General features: G+C 34.3%; 1 protein-coding gene across 1 annotated transcript; it reads right to left on the bottom strand.

The window, feature by feature from the left end:
* Positions 1–12793: 12793 nt before the first annotated feature.
* LOC101252182 (mRNA-decapping enzyme subunit 2) lies at positions 12794–23145 on the bottom strand. The gene is made up of 8 exons (XM_004239621.5): positions 22635–23145; positions 21092–21243; positions 20418–20545; positions 19928–20023; positions 16366–16518; positions 14618–14721; positions 14476–14543; positions 12794–13228 (listed from the first exon to the last, which is right to left on the bottom strand). The coding sequence occupies exons 1-8, from the start codon at positions 22712–22714 to the stop codon at positions 13044–13046; spliced, it is 966 nt and encodes a 321-aa protein (XP_004239669.1). The 5' UTR covers positions 22715–23145; the 3' UTR covers positions 12794–13043.
* Positions 23146–23285: the final 140 nt, after the last annotated feature.

The following is a 23285-nucleotide window of genomic DNA, read 5'->3' on the forward strand; positions in this document are numbered from 1 at the left end:
ACATATACTCATGCCATTTTTTCACCCCCATGTCCACATCTACTGGTCTTTTTTTTTGGAATAACGCAAATTTCTAAATTTTTTCATGTGTATTAGACCATATATGTGGCGTCCAGAGAATCCAAATTTCTTTTACTCAAAAAAAATTATGAGGACCTCCGTATTGAGTTGGGGAACCATCACGTATATTCACATCATTTTTTCACGCCGAATTCCGCATCTATAATTCATTTTTAATGAATCACACGAATTTCTTAAATTTTCGTGTGTATTAGCCCATTGATCTGGCGCCCGGATCACCTAAAACTTTTTTCTCAAAAAACTTTTGAGGACCTCCATATTTAGTTGGGGAACTATCTCGTATACTCAAATCATTTTTCATCCCATTTCTGCATTTACAGGCCTTTTCTATGAATCACACAAATTTTTTAATATTTCGTGTGCATTAGCCTATGATTTGGCACCCAGAGCACCTATATTTTTTTCCTCAAAAACTTTATTAGGACTTCCGTAATGAGTTGGAGAAACATCACGTATACTCACACCATTTCTTTCACCCTCATTTTCACAGCTACGTGCCTGTTTATAGCAATCACGCAAATTTATCAATTAATCGTGTATATTAGCTCATCAATTTGACACCTATAGAATCCTATTTATTTTTATTTTTTATTAGGATCTCTGTATTAAATTGGTGAACCATAGACGTATACTTACAACAGTTTTGTCACCCCATTTCTGCATCAATATGTTCTTTTTTGAGGAAACACACAAATTTTTCAATTTTTCGTGTGTGTTAGACCATGAATCTGACATCCGAAGCACTTATAATTTTTTTTAAAAAAATTAAATAAGAACCTCCATATTGAGTTAGAGAACCATCACATCTATTAACACCAATTTTTTCACTCCAATTTCCGCATATACAGGTCCATCTTAAGAAATCGTGAATTTTTATTTAATTTTTCATGTGTATTAGCTCATGAATATGCAGCACGTTAAATTTTTCTCAAATTTTTTTATGAGGACTTCATTATTTACTTGGGAAACTATCACGTATAGTCACACCATTTTTCCATCCCATTTTCGCATTTACAGGTTCTTTTTTATGAATTGCGTAAATTTCTTACTTTTTCATGTGTATTAGCCCACATATTTGATGCCTACAGCTCCAAAATTATATTTTTCTCAGTGAACTCTATGAGTATCTCCGTATTGACTTGGAGAACCATCACATATACTCACAGCATTTTTTTCACCTATATTTTCACATCTATAATCCATTTTTTAGGAATCGAACAAATTTTTTACTTTTTCGTGTATATTAGCCCCCATAGACCTGGCATCCAAAGCACCCAAAATTTTTTTCTCAAAAATCTTTATGAGGACCTCCGTATTGAGTTGAAGAACTTTTACTTACATTCACTCTATTTATTTTATTCATGTTTTGCATCTGCATATCCTTTTCTTAGTAATCGTGCAAATTGCTTAATTTTTCGTGTATATTAACCCATGAATCTGGCACGTGGAGCACACAATTTTTTTTCAATAAAATTTATGCCCTTTTTAGAATTTATTCAAATTCCTGAATTTTTGTCTGTGTATTAGACAATGGATCGAGCACCTTCATCACCTAATGTTTTCTTTCTAAAAAACCTTTATGAGGACCTCCGTATTGAGTTGGAGAATAATCACATATACTCACATCATTATTTCATCCATATTTCCGCATCTACATGCCCTTTTAAGAATTATGCAAATGCCTCAATTTTCTGTATGTATTAGTTAAGGGATCTGGCGCCTAGAGCATTTCTTTATTTTTCTAAAAAACCTTTATGAGGAACTCCTTATTTGACTTGGGGAATAGTCACGTATACTCACGCCATTTTTCACCCAATTTCCACATCTACTGGTTTTTTTTTTGGAATAGCGCAAATTTCTTACTTTTTATGTGTATTAGACCATATATTTGGCATCCAGAGCATCCAAATTTTTTTACTCAAAAAAAATTATGAGGACCTCCATATTGAGTTGGGGAACCATCATGTATACTCACATCATTTTCCACGCCGATTTTTTCAAAAAAGTTTGAGGACATCCATATTGAGTTGGGGAACTATCTTTTATACTCAAATCATTTTTATCACCCCATTTCTGCATTTACAGGCCTTTTTTTATGAATCGTACAAATTTCTCTATTTTTCGTGTGTATTAGCCTATAGATTTAGCATCCAGAGCACCTATATTTTTTTCTCAAAAACTTTATGAGAACTTCCGTAATGAGTTGGGGTACCATCATGTATAGTCACATCATTTTTTTCACCCTTATTTTCACGTCTACAAGCCATTTTTAGGAATCACGCAAATTTCTCAATTATTTGTGTGTATTAGCCCATCAATTTGACACCTAGAGAATCCCATGTTTTTTTTTCATTTTTTTATTAAGATATCTTTATTGAACTGGTGAACCACTTAATGATGACCTTCAAATTGAGTTTGAGAACCATCACATCTAGTAACACCAACTTTTTTCACCCCAATTTTCGCATTTACAGGTCCATCTTAAGAAATCGTGAAAATTCTTTAATTTTTTGTGTGTATAAGCCCATGATATGGCGCCTAGATCACATTATATTTTTTATCAAAATTTTTTATGAGGATCTCTTTATTTATTTGAGAAACTATCAATTTGACATCTAGAGAATCCTATTTTTTTTATCAGGATCTCTTTATTTAATTGGTGAACCATAAACGTATACTCACATAATTTTTGTCACCCCATTTCCGCGTCTATATATCCTTTTTTTAGGATCACACAAATTTTCCAATTTTTGTGCGTATTAGGCTTGGATTTGACATCCGAAGCAACAACAATTTTCTTTTCAAAACACTTAATGATGACCTTCAAATTGAGTTTGAGAACCATCACATCTAGTAACACCAACTTTTTTCACCCCAATTTTCGCATTTACAGGTCCATCTTAAGAAATCGTGAAAATTCTTTAATTTTTTGTGTGTATAAGCCCATGATATGGCGCCTAGATCACATTATATTTTTTATCAAAATTTTTTATGAGGATCTCTTTATTTATTTGAGAAACTATCACGTATAGTCACACCATTTTTTCACCCCATTTACGCATTTACTGGTTCTTTTTTATGAATCGCACAAATTTGTAACTTTTTAATGTGTAATTAGCCCATAGATTTGACGCCTAGAGCACCCAAATTATTTTTCTCGGTGAACTTTATGACTATCTCCGTATTGAATTGGACAACCATAACATATAATCACACCATCTTTCACCCCCATTTTTGCATCTATAATCCATTTTTTAGGAATTGAACAAATTTGTTACTTTTTCGTGTATATTAGCCCATAGATTTGGCATCCAAAGCACCCAAAATATTTTTTCTCAAAAAACTTTATGAGGACCTCCGTATTGAGTTGAAGAACTTTTACTTAAATTGACACTATTTATTTTATTCATATTTCGCATCTGCATGTCCTTTTTTTAGAAATCGTGCAAATTGCTCAATTTTTTGTGTGTCCTATGAATCTGACACGTGGAGCACCCAAATTTTTTTTCAAAAAACTTTATGAATACTTCTGTATTGACTAGGAGAACCATCACGTATATTCACACTTTTTTTTCCACTCCATTTTAGCATCTACATGTCCTTTTTAGAATTCACTCAAATCCTTAATTTTTGTGTGTGTATTAAACTATGGATCACCTTGATCACCTAATTTTTTTTCTAAAAAAACCTTTATGAGGACCTCCATATTGAGTTGGTGAATTATCACATATACTCACACCATTATTTCATCCATATTTTCGCATCTACAAGCCCTTTTAGAAATCATGCAAATGTCTCAATTTTCCATGTGTAAGAGTTCAGAGATCTTGCGCCTAGAGCATTCATTTTTTTTCTAAAATTTTTTTATGAGGAACTTCTTATTTGACTTGGGAATAGTCACGTATGCTCACGCTATTTTTTTCACCCCCATTTTCATATATACTGGTATTTTTTCAAAAATAGCGCAAATTTCTAACTTTTTCATGTGTATTAGCCCATATATTTGGCGCCAGAACATCCAAATTTTTTTACTCAAAAAAAAATTATGAGGACCTCCGTATTGAGGTGGTGAACAATCACGTATACTCACATCATTTTTCACGCCAATTTTCACATCTATAATCCATATTTAATGAATCACACAAATTTCTTAAATTTTCGTGTGTATTAGCCCATGGATCTGGCGCCTGGATCACCTAAAAAAATTTCTAAAAAAACTTTTGAGGACCTCAATATTGAGTTGGTGAACTATATCGTATACTCAAATCATATTTTTCACTCCATTTTTGCATTTACAGGCCTTTTACTATGATCGCAAAAATTTATCAATTTTTGTGTGTTTTAGCCTATAGATTTGGCACCCAGAGCACATATTTTTTTCCTCAAAAACTTTATGAGGACTTCCGTGATGAGTTGGGGAACCATCATGTATACTCACATCATTTTTTTTACCTCATTTTCATGTCTACAAGCCATTTTTAGGAATCACGCAAATTTCTCAATTATTCGTGTGTATTAGCCCATCATTTTGACACCAAGAGAATTCTATTTTTAATTTTTTTTATAAGGATCTCTATATTAAATTGGTGAACCATAAACGTATACTCACAATATTTTTGTCACCCCATTTTCGTATCTATATGTCCTTTTTTTCGGAATCACATAAATTTCCCAAGTTTTCATGTATATAGATCTGACATCTGAAAGCACCCACAGTTTTCTTTTGAAAAAAAAACATAATGAGGAACTCCATATTTAGTTGAACAGTCATCGCAACTACTAACACCAATTTTTTTTTGCCCAATTTCTGCATATACAGGTCCATCTTAAGAAATCGTCAAAATTTCTCAATTTTCGTGTGTATTAGCCCATGAATATGGCGCTAAATTACATTTACTTTTTTTCTCAAAATATTCTATTAGGACCTCCGTATTTACTTGGGGAACCATCAAACATACTGATACTATTTTTCCATCACATTTTAGCATTTACAGGTTCTTTTTTACGAATTGCGCAAATTTTTAACTTTTTCATGTGTATTAGCCCACATATTTGACGCCTAGAGCACCCAAATTTTTTTTCTCAATTAACTTTATGAATATCTCCGTATTTAATTGGAGAACCATCACATATACTCACACTATTTTTTTTCATCTCCATTTTTCGCATCTATAATCCATATTTTGGAGAACCATCACGTATACTCACATCATTTTTCACGTCGATTTCTGCATCTATAATCCATTTTTAATGAATCACACAAATTTCTTAAATTTTTGTGTGTATTAGCCCATAGATCTGGCGCCCAGATCACTCAAAATCATCTTGTATACTCAAATCATTTTTTCTCACCCCATTTCTGAATTTACATGTTCGTTTCTATGAATCACACAAATTTCTCAATTTTACTTGTATATTAGCCTATAGATTTGGCACCCAGAGCAACTATATTTTTTTTCTCAAACTTTATGAGGACTTCTGTAATAAGTTGGGGAACCATCACGTATACTCACAACATTTTTTCACCCTTATTTTCACACCTACAAGCCCATTATTAGGAATCACTCAAAATTTTCAATTATTTGTGCGTATTAGCCCATCAATTTGACACCTAGAGAATCCTAATTTTTTTAACTTGTTTATTAGGATCTTTGTATTGAATTGGTGAACTATAAATGTATACTCACAACATTTTTTTCACCCCAATTTCCGCATATACAGGTCCATCTTAAGAAATCGTGAAAACTCTCAATTTTTCGTGTCTCCTATGAATATAGCGCCTAAATCAAATTATATTTTTTCTCAAAATTTTTAATGAAGACCTCTTTATTTACTTGGGAAACTATCACGTATAGACATACCATTTTTCCACCCAATTTTTGCATTTATTAGTTCTTTTTACGAATCACGCAAATTTTTAACTTTTTCATGTGTATTAGCCCAAAGATTTGACGCATAGAGAACCCAAATTAATTATCTCAGTAAACTTTATGAGTATCTCCGTATTGACTTGGAGAACCATCACATATATTCACACAATTTTTCACCCCTATTTCCACATCTATAATCCTATTTTTAGAAATCGAACAAATTTATTACTTTTTCGTGTATATTAGCCCATAGATCTAGCATTAAAAGCACCCAAAATATTTTCCTCAAAAGACTTTATGAGGACCTGCGTATTGAGTTGGAGAACTTTTACTTATATTCACACTATTTATTTTATTCATATTTCGCATTTGCATGTCCTAATTTTAGAAATCGTAAAAATTGCTCAATTTTTTTGTGTGTATTAACCCATGAATCTGGCACGTGGAGCACCCAATTTTTTTTTCAAAAAACTTTATGAAGACCTCAGTATTGACTTGGAGAACCATCACGTATACTCACACCATTTTTTTCACTTCATTTTTGCATCTACATGGCCTTTTTAGAATTCACTCAAATTCCTTAATTTTGTGTGTGTATTAAACTATGGATCTGACTTCTTGATCACGTAATATTTTTTTCTAAAAACCTTTAAGAGGACCTCCGTATTGAGTTTTGAAATTATCACATATACCCACACCATTATTTCATTCATATTTCCGCATCTACAGGTCCTTTTAGGAATCGAGCAAATGCCTCAATTTTCCGTGCGTATTAGTTCAGGAATCTGGCGCCTGGAGCATTCATTTTTTTTTCTAAAAAAACTTTATGAGGAACTCCTTATTTGACTTGGGAGAATAGTCACGTATACTCACGCCATTTTTTTCACCCCATTTTCACACCTATTGATCTTTTTTTCGAAAATAGCGCAAATTTCTAACTTTTTCATGTGTTAATGATCATATATTTGGCGTTCAGAGCATTCAAATTTTTTTACTCAAAAAAAATTATAAGGACCTCTGTATATAGTTGGTGACTATCACGTATACTCACATCATTTTTCACGCCGATTTCCGCATCTATTATTCATTTTTAATGAATCACATAATTTTTTTAAATTTTCGTGTGTATTAGCACATAGATCTGGCGCCCGGATCGTTCAAGCCCATTTTTAGGAATCACTCAAATTTCTCAATTATTCGTGTGTATTAGTCCATCAATTTTATATCTAGAGAATCCTAATTTTTTTTTAATTTTTTAATTAGGATCTCTGTATTGAATTGTTGAACCACAGACGTACACTCACAACATTTTTTTCACCCCAATTTTCCAATATACAGGTCCATCTTAAGAAATTGTGGAAATTCTCAATTTTTCGTGTGTATTAGCCGATGAATATGGCTCGTCTAGATCACATTATATTTTCTCTCAAAATTTTTTATGAGGACATCTTTATTTACTTGGGAAACTATCACGTATAGTCACACCATTTTTCCACCCAATTTTCACATTTACTGATTCTTTTTACGAATCGTGCAAATTTCTAACTTTTTCATTTGTATTAACCCAAAGATTTGACGCCTAGAGCACCCAAATTAATTTTCTCAGTGAACTTTGTGAGTATCTCCGTATTGCCTTGGAGAACCATCACATATATTCACATAATTTTTTCACCCCCATTTCCGCATCTAAAATTTATTTTTTAGGAATCGAACAAATTTGTTACTTTTTCGTATATATTAGCCCATAGATCTAGTATTCAAAGAACCCAAATATTTTTCTCAAAAGACTTTATGAGAACCTCCGTATTGAGTTGGAGAACTTTTACTTATGTTCACACTATTTATCTTATTCATATTTCGCATCTGCATGTCCTAATTTTAAGAATCCTGCAAATTGCTCAATTTTTCGTGTGTATTAATCCATAAATTTTACACGTGAGCACCCAATTTTTTTTTTCAAAAAACTTTATGAGGACCTCGGTATTGACTTGGAGAACCATCACTTATACTCACACCATTTTTTCACTCTATTTTTGCATGTACATGCCGTTTTTAGAATTCACTCAAATTCCTTAATTTTTGTGTGTGTATTAGACTATGGATTGGGCGCCTTGATCACCTAATGTTTTTTTCTAAAAAACCTTTATGAGGACCTCCGTATTGAGTAGGGAAATTATTACATATACTCACACCCATTATTTTATCCATATTTCCACTTTTACTGGCCCTTTTAGGAATCAAGCAAATGCCTCAATTTTCCGTGCGTATTAGTTCAGGGATCTGGCTCTTCGAGCATTCATTTTTTTTCTAAAAAACTTTATGAGGAACTCCTTATTTGACTTGGAGAATAGTCACGTATACTCACGCCATTTTTTTCACCCCATTTCCACATCTACTGGTATTTTTTGGGAATATCGCAAATTTCTAACTTTTTCATGTGTATTAGCACATATATTTGGCGTCCAGAGTATCCAAATTTTTTTACTCAAAAAAAATTATTAGGACCTCCATATTGAGTTGGGAAACCATCACGTGTACTAACATCATTTTTTACATTGATTTTCGCATCTAAAATCCATTTTTAACGAATCATACAAATTTCTTAAATTTTCGTATGTTAGCCCATAGATCTGGCGCCCGGATCACCCAAAAAAAATTTCTCAAAAAACTTTTGAGGACTTCCATATTGAGTTAGGGAACCATCTCGTATACTCAAATCATTTTTTCACCCTATTTCTGCATTTACAGGCCCTTTTCTATGAATCACACAAATTTCTCAATTTTTCGTGTGTATTAACCTATAGATTTGGCACCCAGAGCACCTATATTTTTTACCTCAAAAACTTTATAAGGACTTCCGTAATAAGTTGGGGAACCATCACGTATACTCACACCATTTTTTTCACCCTCATTTAAACACCTACAAGCCATTTTTAGGAATCAAGAAAATTTCACAATTATTCGTATGTTTTGACTCCTAGAGAATTCTAGTTTTATTTTCATTTTTTTTTATTAGGATCTATGTATTGAACTGGTGAACCATAAACGTATACTCACAACATTTTTGTCACCCCATTTCTTCATCAATATATCTTTTTTTAGGAATCACACAAATTTCCCAATTTTTTGTGTATATTAGTCCATGGATCTGACACCTGAAGCACCTACAATTTTCTTTTCAAAAAACATAATAAGAACCTCCATATTGAGTTGGAGAACCATCACATCTATTAACACCAATTTTTTCACCCCGATTTTCGCATATACAGGTCTATCTTAAGAAATTGTGGAAATTCCTCAATTTTTCGTATGTATTAGCCCATGAATATGCCGCCTAGATAACATTAAATTTTTTTCTCAAAATTTTTCATGAGGACCTCATTATTTACTTGGACAACTATCTCGTATAGTCACACCATTTTTTCACCCCATTTTCACATTTAATGGTTCTTTTTTAGGAACTCGCGTAAATTTCTAATTTTTGCATGTGTATTAGCCCATAGATTTAACACCTAGAGCACCAAAATTATTTTTCTCACGTATCTCTGTATTGACTTGGAAAATCATCACATATACTCACATCATTTTTTTTCACCCCCATTTTTGCATCTACAATCCATTTTTTAGGAATCGAACAAATTTGTTACTTTTTCGTGTATAGTAAGCCCATAAATCTGACATTCAAAGCACCCAAAATATTTTTCTCAAAAATTTTTTATGAGGACCTTCCTTTAGAGTTGGAGACCTTTTACATATATTCACACTATTTATTTTTTCTTATATCACATCTGCATATCCTTTTTTAGGAATCGTGCAAACTGTTTGATTTTTCGTGTGTGTTAACCCATGACTCTGGCACGTGGAGTACCCAATTTTTTTTTCCAAAAAATTTTATGAAGACCTCCGTGCTGACTTGGAGAACCATCACGTATACTCGCACCATTTTTTTTTCACTTCATTTTTGCATCTACATGCCCTTTTTAGAATTACTCAAATTCCTGAATTTTTGTCTATGTATTAGACAATAGATCGAGCACCTTGAGAACCTAATGTTTTTTTCTAAAAAATCTTTATGAGGACCTCCGTATTGAGTTGGGAAATTATCACATATGTACACACTATTATTTCACCCATATTTTCGCATCTACAAGCCCTTTTAGGAATCGTGTAAATGCCTCAAATTTTTTTGTGTATTAGTCAGGGATCAGGCGCCTGGAGCATTCATATTTTTTTCTAAAAAAACTTTATGAGGAACTCCTTATGGGGAATAGTCACGTATACTCACGCCATTTTTTTCACCCCCACTTTCACATCTACTAGTCTTTTTTTCAAAAAAAAGAGCAAATTTCTAACTTTTCATGTGTATTAGTCCATATATTTGGCGTCCTGAACATCCAAATTGTTTACTCAAAAAAAATTATGAGGACCTCCGTGTTGAGTTGAGGAACCATCACGTATTCTCACATCATTTTTCACGCTGATTTCCGCATCTATAATCCATTTTTAATGAATCACACGAATTTCTTAAATTTTCATGTGTATTAGCCCATAGATCTGGTGTCCTGATCACTATTACTTTTTTCTCAGAAAACTTTTGAGAACCTCCATATTGAGTTGGGGAACCATCTCATATACTCAAATCATTTTTTTCACCCCATTTCTGCATTTACATGCCATTTTCTATGAATCACATAAATTTCTCAATTTTTCGAATATATTAGCCTATAGATTTGATACCCAGAGCACCTATATTTTTTTCCTCAAAAACTTTGTGAGGACTTCCGTAATGAATTGGGAACCATCACATACTCACATCATTTTTTTCACCTGTATTCTGCATCTATAGGCTCTTTTAGGAAACGTGCAAACTCCTTAATTTTTCGTGTGTATCAACCCATGCATCAGGCGTCTGGAGCATCCAAATTATTTTTTTCTAAAAAAAACTTTACGAAGACCTCTGCATTGACTTAGAGAATCATCATGTTCTAACTCTATAGGAATCACGCAAGGTTCTAACTTTTTCATGTGTATTAGCCCATTGATTTAGCGCCTAGAGCACCCAAAAAAATTCTCGAAAATTTTTACGAAGACCTCCGTATTGAGTTAGGAAACCATCACGTATACTCACACAATTTTTCCACCCCATTTTTCTGCATCTATTGATTTCTTTATGAAACCTTGACGGAATCCTCCGTAAGGAATTGGGGGAGCAATACATGTCCCAATTTAGAGTCCATTTTGGGCATTCGGGGGAGAGGGGGGGGGGGGGCAATTTAAAGAAATTAGGTGATTTTTTCAGTTTTTCATGTACTAGCCCATTAATTATTTGGTGATATGACTTCACCATGATTAATTTGTGGAACCTTTCCATAACTTGTTGTGAGTTGGAGGAGTAGTATATATAGTCTCGCAATTTATAAAGTTCATTTGGCAATTTACAAGAATTAGGTGATCTTCTCACTTCTTTGTGTGTTAGCTCATGAATATATGAGTTGCGAACGATTTATTTGTGAAACCTTTACAAAACCCTCTGTAGGAAGTTCAGAGAGTTGTACATATAACCTCACCATGATCCACATCATAATTTTCGCATTTATGTGCCATCGAAAAAATCACCTAATTCCTCGGTAGGAAGTTGGGAGAAGAATTAGGCGATTTTTTCAATTTTTGTTTTTGTTTGACCATAAATATTTTGGTGATATAACTTTAAATTTTTTTTAACAAAAACCTTTATAGGACCCTTTGTAAAGAGCAAGGGGAAAAGTATGTAGAGTATCACTATGATCCACGACATATTTTTCGCATTTAGGGTTTCATTTAACATGAATTAGACATTTTTAGTTTTTCATGTGTTAGTATAAGAATTTTTAGAGATTCGACTTATTAGCTTTTATTTCTCACTTTGTAAAGAGTAAGGGAAAAAGTACGTAGAGTCTCACTATGATCCACGACATATTTTTCGCATTTAGGATTCATTTAACATGAATTAGACATTTTTAGTTTTTCATGTGTTAGTCTATGAATTTTTAGAGATTCGACTGATTAGCTTTTATTCCCCAATTTTTTTCTCCACAAGCCAATCACTCATATTCTCCAAATATTCATGGACTAACAACGAAAAAAGTTGATTTTATATTTCAAGACCCCTAAACTCTAAAAATTGTGCGGATCACGTATGATTCACTTGTCATTGTGGATAGCCCGCGATCTTTGAATCAAACAAAATCGATCAGTCGTATTCTCAATTTAATGGACTAATACACATGATAAATTGAAAAAACTCAGAATTCATGTTTGATGACTTTACAGCTCTAAAATATAGTGTGAATCATGCGAAGGCTATGAAATATCGTTCACTAGATCATTATGAATGAACCAAACAAATTCTGATGTCAAACAAAGTCGGTGGCCAATCATATTCTTGAAAATAAGTGGCTAAATACAAACAAAAAAAGTAGGAAAAATCACATGAATTCTTGTTAAAGAAAAAGTGGCACTGATCTTCAAAGACTATGAGTATCGTTCACTAAAGGTTATTGATCTAAAGCTCTAAACTATTCCTTTTCCTCTTTTGAAGAATTGTTGTGGATTATAACATGTGCAGCAATATGATAATTTTTACCTTATTAATAAGATATCTTGCCAACTTTAGACATATTTGAATTTCATGTAATAATTGTAGATAGAAAGTGGCACCTTGTATTATGTCATAAGCAGCAACCAGATTCCCCTCCAGCTTTTGGGTTGAATTGACAAACTTGTTTGATTTAGCATTTCCTACAAAATACAAAGCAAACTCTTCCAAGATATTTGAGAGGTTGGTCAGCACTGCTAAGGTGGTGTCCAAATAAAAAGGAGTGTTTTTTGTATTAACTTCAAACAACATGGTGACTATTCAATACAAGGTTCTTGTATATACATACTATACATACAACCCAAACCTGAAAGCAAAAAAGAACAGCCACAAAACTATGAACTTGTCTAAGCAGGATTAACATGAAGAGTCCTAGATTTCCTTGTAGTGAAGACGGGGAGCTAAACAAAATATGTGCACATGAAACACAACAATTAACCACGACTACACTCTACACTTCAAGAAGAGAAGCCAGCTTCCATTGCACGATATATTGAAGCAGTGTCAAATCGGAAGTTTCTGAAGCTTTTGCCAGGACCTGTGTCCTGGGGACGTGCATCAACTGCAGGTTTGTTCAATTGAATCTCAGCTAAAACTGAGCTGCTTCCGGTGGAACTATTTTTTGCATTCCACACACTTAATCCTACATAAAAGAACTAAACCTTATTAGCCATTTGAACAAAATGTTGTGTCCTAACATCAAGATGTTAATGAAAGTTAGTGTTAAGACTTCCGCTGGACAACGCAATGCAACCTCTCCATAGTAGGCTTCATTAAACACTATTTTTTATAGCTAGTACGGTATTGAAGGTAGCTAACTACCATCGTTCTTATCCTAAAAAAAACTACATCAGTCTTCCCAACTTTTTCTTAGGGGAAAAGTTAAAAGGAGAATATACACCATTGTTTCAATCTGATTTGACTTGGCGAACAGTGCAAAAGAGCTGAGAAGTGTCATTGAAGCACAACTGGTGCATCTTTCGTATATTTATTACATCTCAGGGATCCCTAATGAAATCATCTTCAAGACTTTTTTTGATAAGGAAAATAAACCTTGTATCTTACAAGACGCTTCACATGAAAAAACAAAGGGGGGAGCGGCATGTATCATATAAACTAGTTCTACCCCAAATCTCCTTTACCAATAAATAGAAGGTCAAACCATCTTGTGGCTGGTTTTGTCGAGAAGAAAATTGGATCAGTTATGCGTTATCAGCTTCGTGATTGTTGAGACAAAACAACCAAAAGAAGAAATTAGAATCTCATCCTAACCACCTGTTTTCTTTGAGGGTGAGCATGGAAGGTGGAAGAGATTCAAATAGATGCATGTAACCACGAGAATGGTCAAGGGACTGAAAGACGGGAGATCCACCTTAACTTTTATATGGGCCTAATAATTTATAATGCTTGAAATGTTTACTTATACCGTCATCTTAATTACATTACTGTCCCATAGATTGATGCAAAGAGTAAAGTTTCCACTTTATCGGAAACAATCTTTCTACCCCACAAAGGTAGAGGTAAGGTCTGCATACAGCCTAGCCTCTACATACCCCACTTGTGGGATTACACTGGGTATGTTAGTTGAAATGTTTACTATGACAATCATCTCCCTTACCTTCATATTTTGTAGCTTGATGCAAAGAGTAAAATTTCCACATTAGCTAGATGTCAGTTTTTTTTTTTAATTTTTTTTTTTTGAAATAGGAGAACAAGGGTAAAGTTAGCTAGAAGTTAGATATACAAGTAATATGCAATAAAATATGACTACTAAACTCAAATAGGAAAAAGATAAAATAGGCTAGTCAAGAATGAAATAAATGTGCTAGATAGAAGTCATAGATAGTACAGAAGAGAGGATTTGAGGCAATGAAGAAAGAGAGACTGCACCTCTTGAAGGTCTATCAAATCTAGGAGCTACAGGAGGCTGATGTGCTGAAATCCAAGATCTCAAAGATCTGTGAGAAGTTAAGAATCATTAGAAAAGAAACAAGGGGATCCGCTAAGTTAACAAGATAAGCATTTCACTCACGATAAAAATGGAGAAACCATGTAGAGCTTGAGTCCAGTCATCCCACGAGATATGATTTCGTTAGTTGCTGGTTGAAGTTCATCCAGTCTTTGCCATGCAATTTCCTGAATTCAAAGAGCAATACCTACAAATGTTAGAACTCACAAAAGAAGCAGTCACATGTTTGCATGCACTGGTACACTTGTGTTTAGAGAATAATCATCTATGCTAAAGTAACAACTGGGAGAGCAAGAAAGTATGTGCATGTTACTATAATTAAACTTTCAAAAGATTCTCTGCATCTAGATGAAGAAGCGGTCATTCTAGATAGCATCTAAAGTGTTGAGATCATGCACAATCCATGACAGCAAAGACAATCCTTGGGAAATCTTTAAGTAAATGAAATCAATGGTAACTCAATACACCCCTACCCACACCCACACCCCCACACAACAAAGAAAAGGTTTGAACACTTAATGTCCAAGCAAATAATGGCTTAAAAACATCCAGCTCAAATGTATCAGCAGAACACACCATACAGAATATAAATCTCATTCACAAAACCTTTCTACATGACATGATACTGAGAAACATGAAGTCCAATGGAGGTAAAATTCCATAGAGATCTCCTGCTCTAAATAGTCATACAAAGTAAGATAGTAAGCTCGGAATTATCTATTAAAATGTGGGCTCTTATAATCAAAACTACAGCAAACCAGTGTAGTCCACAAGTTGGGTATAGGGAAGGTAGAATGTAAGCAAACCTTACCCCTACCTTTGTGGGGTAAAGAAGTTGTTCCCAATAGACCCTTGACTCAATAACAACATAGCCAGTAAAATCCCACAGAGTGGGGTCTAGGGAGGGTAGTAATAAAAGGAAAACCAGAATTAAAGAAAACGTGGCAACTAATACGAAAGCAGTGCAGAACATAACACAAGGAACAGTAACATCAGAAAAATCTGATCACCTAAACATAATAAACAACAGATGGTAACACACAAAGAAAGGACCTACATGATAACACTTATACTACGACGGAAACGGTGCTCAAGTGTCAAGACTACCATCAAGCCTAATTCCGTTGAAAAGCAAGACAACGCTCAACTACCTACTAACCTTCTACACTGATCCGCGACCTCCATACCCTCCCATCTAAGATCACATCCTCGGTCCCCAATACTTCTTTGAACTACCTCAACCTCTCATCTCACCCACTATATCCAACCTCTCATCCTACCCACTATATCCAACCTCTCACACCTCCTAGGGCATTGGCACATCTCGTCTTCACATGCCCAAACCATCTCAGCCTCCCTTCACACATCTTGTCCACCACGAAGCAACCCCACCTTGTACAAGATATCCTAATTTGTAATTCCAATAGACCTTTGACACAAACGAAAAATTCTTGAAGTCTCAAAGCAGGCTTGCAGGGAAGACAGTCAAATAGCAATATACATAAATACATACTCTTAAAGTCAGCAAAGGCAAGCAACGCAAATGACTACTGTCATTATTCTTAAAGACAAAGGTAATGAATAGACCACCCAGAAATTCAAATTTAGTAGCGGGGACAGCATACCATCTATTAAAAATAGTAAGGAAAGGAATATTTAACTTTCACACAAGAAAAGGATTTTGATTGATTGCTTTAAATTTTATGGAAGTGTTTTTGCGATATTAATCTCCTTTGAAGCTTTAACTTCTTTTTTTTGAATCTGGTTACATTCTTTGAAGCTTTTAACTTTGACAGAATATTTTCACTTACACTAATTTCTTTTTTGGTTTGTGGGGCAAATGATGCATCCTCTTTCACTCCCGCTATTATGTAAAGCCGCACTCTTTGCTGTCCAAAAGTCATTTCAAGGTATTGCTCTTTCTGAAGAAGTTTTGAGACATCAAATCCTGTTTCCTCCAAGACCTGCATCCAATACAAAGCATAATTTAGAAAGTTGAATCAACTTGAGCATTGCACAAAGATAAACCATGGATAGTAATTTATGTAAGATGAGAAAATGGCGAGGGAACCCACAAAAAAAAGAAAGGAACAAAAATGTTGGGGCCAAGCTCCTCGGAGGATGATCTTATCAACTACGTATAAACCCACCAAGATTTTACCATAGTCAAATTCTTCAACTTAGAGCAGTCAGATCCAGTACTAACATATTTATCAGAGAAGATTAAGAAACTAAACTCAACTATAAGATTTTCCCTACACTAATCCTTGATTAGTCCATCCATATGCTTTAAAAGGTTAGCGCTCTTGCTCTATCCCTACTACTCCTTGATTACTGAAAAAATAAACTACTGTCGACTTTGTTTCGACTCCTACATAGCTTTAAACTGATTTCTGACAAACTGATCAATAATAAATAAATAAATTTGTTAAGCTACTCAGCTATTATTTCTCTTTTCCCTTTTGAATCACAAATAAATATATTCATGAGTTAAAGGATATGATTCTTTCTATAATCATAACACACTTCTCTTTTCTTTCCAAATAGTCTAGAAGATGTACTAAGAGATGGTCCTCCAGATATGCTTCTGAAGTATTAACTTCTGCTCATTCCAGCTCTCCAGTAAACTCTTAACATCTAAAGGCATTACCAAAACACCACCACACAAATTCAGGATAGTCTCCCAACATCTCTGTTGCTCGGACTCATTAAAAATGGTGACAGATGCATGTTGGATTCTCCAAAAATAGTGCATTTATAAGAATTCGACACAGGTGCGGTGACAGTTTTGGAGAGTCTGAGCAACATAGCTCAGTGTTGCTTAGCAAATTTACAATGAACAAAAAGATGAGTGACCGACTCCAAAATTCTCCCTGCAAAGATATCATGTCAATTGGAACTTTCTCTTGAAAATTTTCAAAGACATAGGTTTTGGAAGCAAATGGCTAAATTGGATTGAATTTTGCATTTCTAGTGTAAAATTCTCGAAAGGGAGCCTTGGAGCAACTTAATTGTGTTCCTGTGACCAATAGGTCATGGATTTGGGCCGTGGAAGAAGATAATAATGCATGCATTAGGGTAGGTTGTGTACAGCACACCCTTTGGGTGTGGCCTCCCCTAGACCCTATTAACACGGAATGCTTTGTGAATGGGATTGCCCTTTTTCTACCCTAATGTAAAATCCTGAGTTAAGGGAAGTCTTGAAGGCTTTTTTCATGCAAAGGGGACTTAGGCAGAGCGATCCACTATCACCGTTCCTAGTTTTGCTAGTCCTTTTGTCTTAACCACATGTTTAGGATAGCCAAATCAAATTATTGGATCAAGGGCTTTAATAATCAAGTTATATGGTGATGGTCTAGAAATCTATCACTTATTTTATGCCGATGATTCTCTAGTCTTTTATGATGCTGAAATGGGATAGACCAGACACCTTAGGGCTTAGGGCAATTCTGACCATCTTTGAGGCTCTATCTTCTTGGTGAAGATACTTTTTGGTGAAGATCTTTGAGGTTCTATTTCTGGTCTTCACGTTAACTGGAACAAGTGTTCCATTTTTCCAAATACACAGGTGACCAATATACAATATTTGGCAGGTAAACTTGGATGCCAAGTGGAGTCACTACCCACTAAGTATCTGATATTACCTCTGGGGGCAAAGAATAAGTCAATAGAAATATGGGATGATGTCCTAGAGATGTGATTTAAAAAAATTGGGCTGGATGGAAAACCCGATATTTATCTCTGAGTGAGACGCTGACTCTTATCAATTTTGTGTTATATGTCTTCCTTACTAATATGATGGCTATTCTTCCTATCCCCAAAGTAGTGGAGAAAAAGATCGATAAATTAAAAAGAAATGAGTTTTTGTAATCCTATGGTAATAAAGTGAACAAGGGCCTTAATATGGTAAAGTGGGAAGTTGTCACTTTAAATTATAAAATAGGGTGGCCTGGGAATCAAAAGCTAAGTTTGCAGAAAAGGAACTTGCTACAAAGATGGCTAGGACTAAGGAGATTCAACTCAGAAGAAATGGCAATATGGAGAAAGTTTATCATTCAGAAATATGGGTTAGAGAGTCGATGACCACTAAAGAAGTCAATAGTCCATTTGGTTGTTGTGTACGGAATACAGAATCGCTGACAGGATTTTCACGAAAATGTGGAGACCATGGTGGAAATGCTAGAAAGAAATCCTTTTGATTAGATCATCGGTGGGTCATGGCAGCCTCCAATCCACATACAGGAGTTATAACTAAGGTGGCTCTTGGAATGGAAATTGTCCTTGAAAAACCAAAATACCAGCTGAGGAATCCTCTTTTGTTGGCTGGTAACAAGGAAAGCTTGCTCAACTCAAGAATTTTACAGAGAAGATGTATCCAGATTTGTTCAAGATGTATGCATTGTGGTCAAGATGGTGAAAACATTGATCATTTATTCATGCATTGTAGTACTACTAAAAATCTGTGGCACATGGTCTCGTGTATTTTGGAAAATATATTAGGTTATGTCCAATTCTACTAGGGAGTTGCTAAGCTATTGGAAGAATTGGGGGGGGGGGGGGGGGGGGGAGTGCTATGGAGGATTGGTGGCAGATCATCATCTGGTAAACAATATGAAGGACAGAAATTCAAGGCATTTGAAGATAAGCAGTACCAAAATTAGGATGAATTGTCTTGAGTCTCTTTTTACTTTTGGTGTAAACAGAACATGTAGAGGAAAATAGGAGACTAAACAGATATAATTGGCAATGTGTAAGTGCATAGTTTTTTGGATAAGGTACTTTCGATTGGGTGAGCATTTTTAAGGAAGGCCTTCATTTCCCATTGGAAAAAAAAGGCGTTGGAAAAGAGAGGAAGTTGCAGAAGTGCTTCTTGACAAAGTAGGAGGAGGTGAGTCTTGTCTCCTTTCACTTTGTCATACTCGGAGGTCCCGAGAGTACATGGCAAACGAAATGATGGTGGCTCCCATACGGGGAATTGTCAGGTTCTTATGGATGCATTTACTAGAAATTGGTTGGAATTGGACTCTAATCGTAGGAGACATTGGATGTAACCAGCCTTCAAAGGTGGAGGAGTAAAAACCAACTTCCGATTCAATTACAGAAATGATGAGCTTTAGCAGCTTCGGTTCATTAAGGTATTTTTTATTTATTTGTATATATATATATATATATATATATATATATAAACACACACGCGCGCGCGCGCAGACACATTCTTCTTTAATGGACATCATTACTCTATCCAAAAAGAGTAATTTATCCATATAAACACATCTCCTGCAATTGAAGAACTGGAAAACATATACACTTCCACAAGCATTCATGAGATCTTTAATGTCAATTGGAGAACTAATAGAAAAGAGAACTGCATACTTCTCTAACTGCACATGAGTGGTCCTCTTCATCCTTGTTCTTTTTCCCACGTGGAAAACTCCAACTTGAACCCTTCCATCCCTTTACTAGCAAGCACTGCAGTTGACATAAATAATCAATGAGATCTAATGCCTTTAAGAAAGTGTCATAAAGGATTACAAGGATATGCACCTATTTAATTTCGTATAGCACTACATATATGCTTAAATTGAGGAAAATCATACGAATAAATAGAAAGAGAGAGAGTAAAGACTGTAGTTAAATGAACGGTCCTCAAAAAGTCAAAGTAACAACAATTTGAGTTCCGGTAACATATTAGTTACTTGGTCATTCATGATTATAGGTCCTAAAAGTCGCAAGCTCAATAAAGCACCAATCACCTAACAGAATAAAGTAAAGATACCTTTCTTTTTAAATGGTAACAGTAATCTTATAAAGATACTATTTACAAGGAACTTGAATATGCTGCTTCGATGCAAACGGTACTTACCCGCTCAAAAGTCTCATCAAGGATGATGGCCCCAGTTACAGGAACTCGAACCTTGTAAGAGGTGAAGTCCTTGAATATGTCATCTATGTGAGGAACATATGGTTTTAAAACATCACAATTGTTAAACACTGTAATGGATTAAGGAAAGCCCGAATGTTCATACACTCAACCTCAGATACACCAGCCATGTAGAAGTAAGCATAGCAACTTACAAATGAAAGTCATAAACAGTGGCCTTATATTATATGTCCACCTTACAATTTCACAATAATTCTTTCTTTAAATTTTATATTTCCAGTCTGTATAAACATGTTGCAGGTTCAAGGAGCTATCAAAGCAAAGTTGAAAAAAGAAAGAATACAAAGACAACAATCAGCCCTAATTAAGAGAAACATCTAAACCCTTGGGCCAAAAGAAGTATATACAATGACGAGAGACTATGACAATGGAAAACATAGCAATATTATTAAAGTCATGCTTTATGATCAACCGTGTGGAAAGCAAGTCCAAGTGGCTAGTTTAAATGCAAAAAGAAAAGGGAGAGGGCATTCAAGTTCAAAAGAGTAAATCATGCAAATTCAATGAAAAAGGTAAGTTGTGTGTAAGATCGATATAGGATTCCCTGCATTTAAATAATTATAGATCTGGGTTTAGGTTCTATCATCAAAGGATACTTAAGGATGTAAATTCCTTGAGGGTTATAGACTTCAATGATGGATTGTTGTCCACAGTATTGTCTTCATAAAACCAATGTGCGCACTCCACGAGAAACAAAATCCTCTCAAATGATTGCTGATCTTCTTTTGGCACGTTCAAAATAAACCGACTGTGTCAAAGAAATAGAACACATCCATCAAGGGAAGACATACCAAATGCATAACCTCGCAATATCTACCATTTACCAAGTAATGTCAACTGATATCACAAGTTTCTACAACCAACTTCAAGAAATTAAAAAAGAAAACAGGAAACGCTATATGCAAGGACAGAATGCATCTATATTTTTTTTTTGAAACTGAAAAAAACAGAAATAAAGGACAGAATGCATCTATATTTTTTTTTGAAACTGAAAAAAACAGAAATAAAGGACAGAATGCATCTACTATCGAAGTCATAAGATTTCTTGTCCATGACTCAGAGATTAAGCTTGCTTAAGACTTATGGTGTTAATAATATTGCCAAAGGGAAGCCATCTGTATTCCTCAAATAAAATACTAAAATGAAATTTCAATGACTATGTCAGTTTCAAACTATTTTGCCATCTATGTTTACTTTAATCCTTTTGCTCTTTCAACACCATTTCATATCGGTACTGGAACTCCCAACCTATTTACCACACATAAAGGTGAGGGATGACTAGCATTGGAATAACCAGTTGAAAATTCCTGTTTCGAATTCCAATTTAGACACTTAGAGTGAGCACATATCCTCTAACCTTGCTGAGCAGAATTAACCGACTCCTTTCCAATGCGGAGCATAAAGTTTTAAGCTAAAATTTAACAAATGGTAGGTCTGAACCCATAATTTTAAAAATACAATGGGCTTAATGGTAATAACCTTATAGATTGAACCTATATAGTTGAAATCCTAGATCCACCACTGAGTAAATCCTTTATCCAATCTTGCAACTACTATACTTTGGGAAACTCTCATAGACAGTTAAAACTGATTAAAAATCTCAATTTTGAACTTAGGACAACATGCAATCTCCAAGTACACTATCTCACAGTCAAGACCAATGTATAGATTGAATCACTACTTATCAAGAAATTTAGCTTGAAAATCATTTACAACAGGAAAATTCTAAATTTTGAAATTGTGAACTATACAAGAACACCATTTCACATCCGAATCCAAAAAATAATTTAAATCACAGAAAAAAAAATTAAAATGTTAAGATTTTGAACTTATGAACCTTTAAGTGCACCATGTCACATCCAAATCCAAAAATAATAATTTGAATCGCTGAAAAACACAAAAGAAGAACACTAATTTTGAACTTATGAGCACTACAAGACCACTATTGCACAGCCAAATCAGAAAAAAAAAATCACTGAGAAATACAACAGGAAACAGCTAAACTTTGAACTTAGGAACATTAAAAGTACACTCCTTCACATCCAATCCAAGAAAATAGCTTAAATCACTAAAAATTACATTACATCAAGAAAAAGCAAAAATGAAGTTTAGCAGAATCACATAAACAGCATAGCGCACCTGCAAAGATCGTCAATTAGTTCCTTCGGAGGAAGCCCATTTTTCGATGGAGCGCTAGAAGATCGATTCAGCCCTGACATTCCCGATACCTAAAATTTTCAAAAAAAAAAAAAACTAAAACCCTAATTTCGATCTGGAGATTTTGACGTACGTATATACATATACTACTGCGTATTTTTGTACGTATAAAATAGACAAGTCAAGAGGATAGAGCTTTCTTCTTAAAATTGAAACTGAAAACAAAAAAGCTCTTCCTCTTGATTTTTCCCTCTTTCTGGTTCTCAGCTTGTTGAAATTCACTGAGTGATGATGGTGAGGGTATTTTCGGAACTTTCATATTATTTGCCATTTACTTCACTTTTTTCACTTTATCATAACACTAATATAATTAACTATAATTAATACCGAATAAAGTGAAATATTTCGGCATTAAGTTTGAGTTAAATTATATTATATTTGATTTATTCTAGAAAATGACTATTATATGGTTATGTGAATGTAGTATAAATCTAAGCTCAAATTAGTTCAAGGATTGTTATTATATTATACCGAATAGATTTTTTTTTTTCTTAGTAAAAATTTGATTCTTTGTTGCACCATAGTTCTGAAGCAGTTACAGCGAACATTAATTGAAGAATCAAACTTTTGAAA

Source organism: Solanum lycopersicum, chromosome 5 (genome assembly GCF_036512215.1).
Source record: "Solanum lycopersicum chromosome 5, SLM_r2.1".
Taxonomy (NCBI): Eukaryota; Viridiplantae; Streptophyta; class Magnoliopsida; order Solanales; family Solanaceae; genus Solanum; species Solanum lycopersicum.

Excerpts from the sequence above, each read along its gene's own strand:
- LOC101252182 (XM_004239621.5), bottom strand. The coding sequence starts at position 22,714 with ATGTCAGGGCTGAATCGATCTTCTAGCGCTCCATCGAAAAATGGGCTT. Across the intron at positions 21,244-22,634 it reads CTAATTGACGATCTTTGCAG|TCGGTTTATTTTGAACGTGC; the intron begins GTGCGCTATGCT and ends TCTTTGACACAG. Across the intron at positions 20,024-20,417 it reads TTGATGAGACTTTTGAGCGG|TGCTTGCTAGTAAAGGGATG; the intron begins GTAAGTACCGTT and ends TGTCAACTGCAG.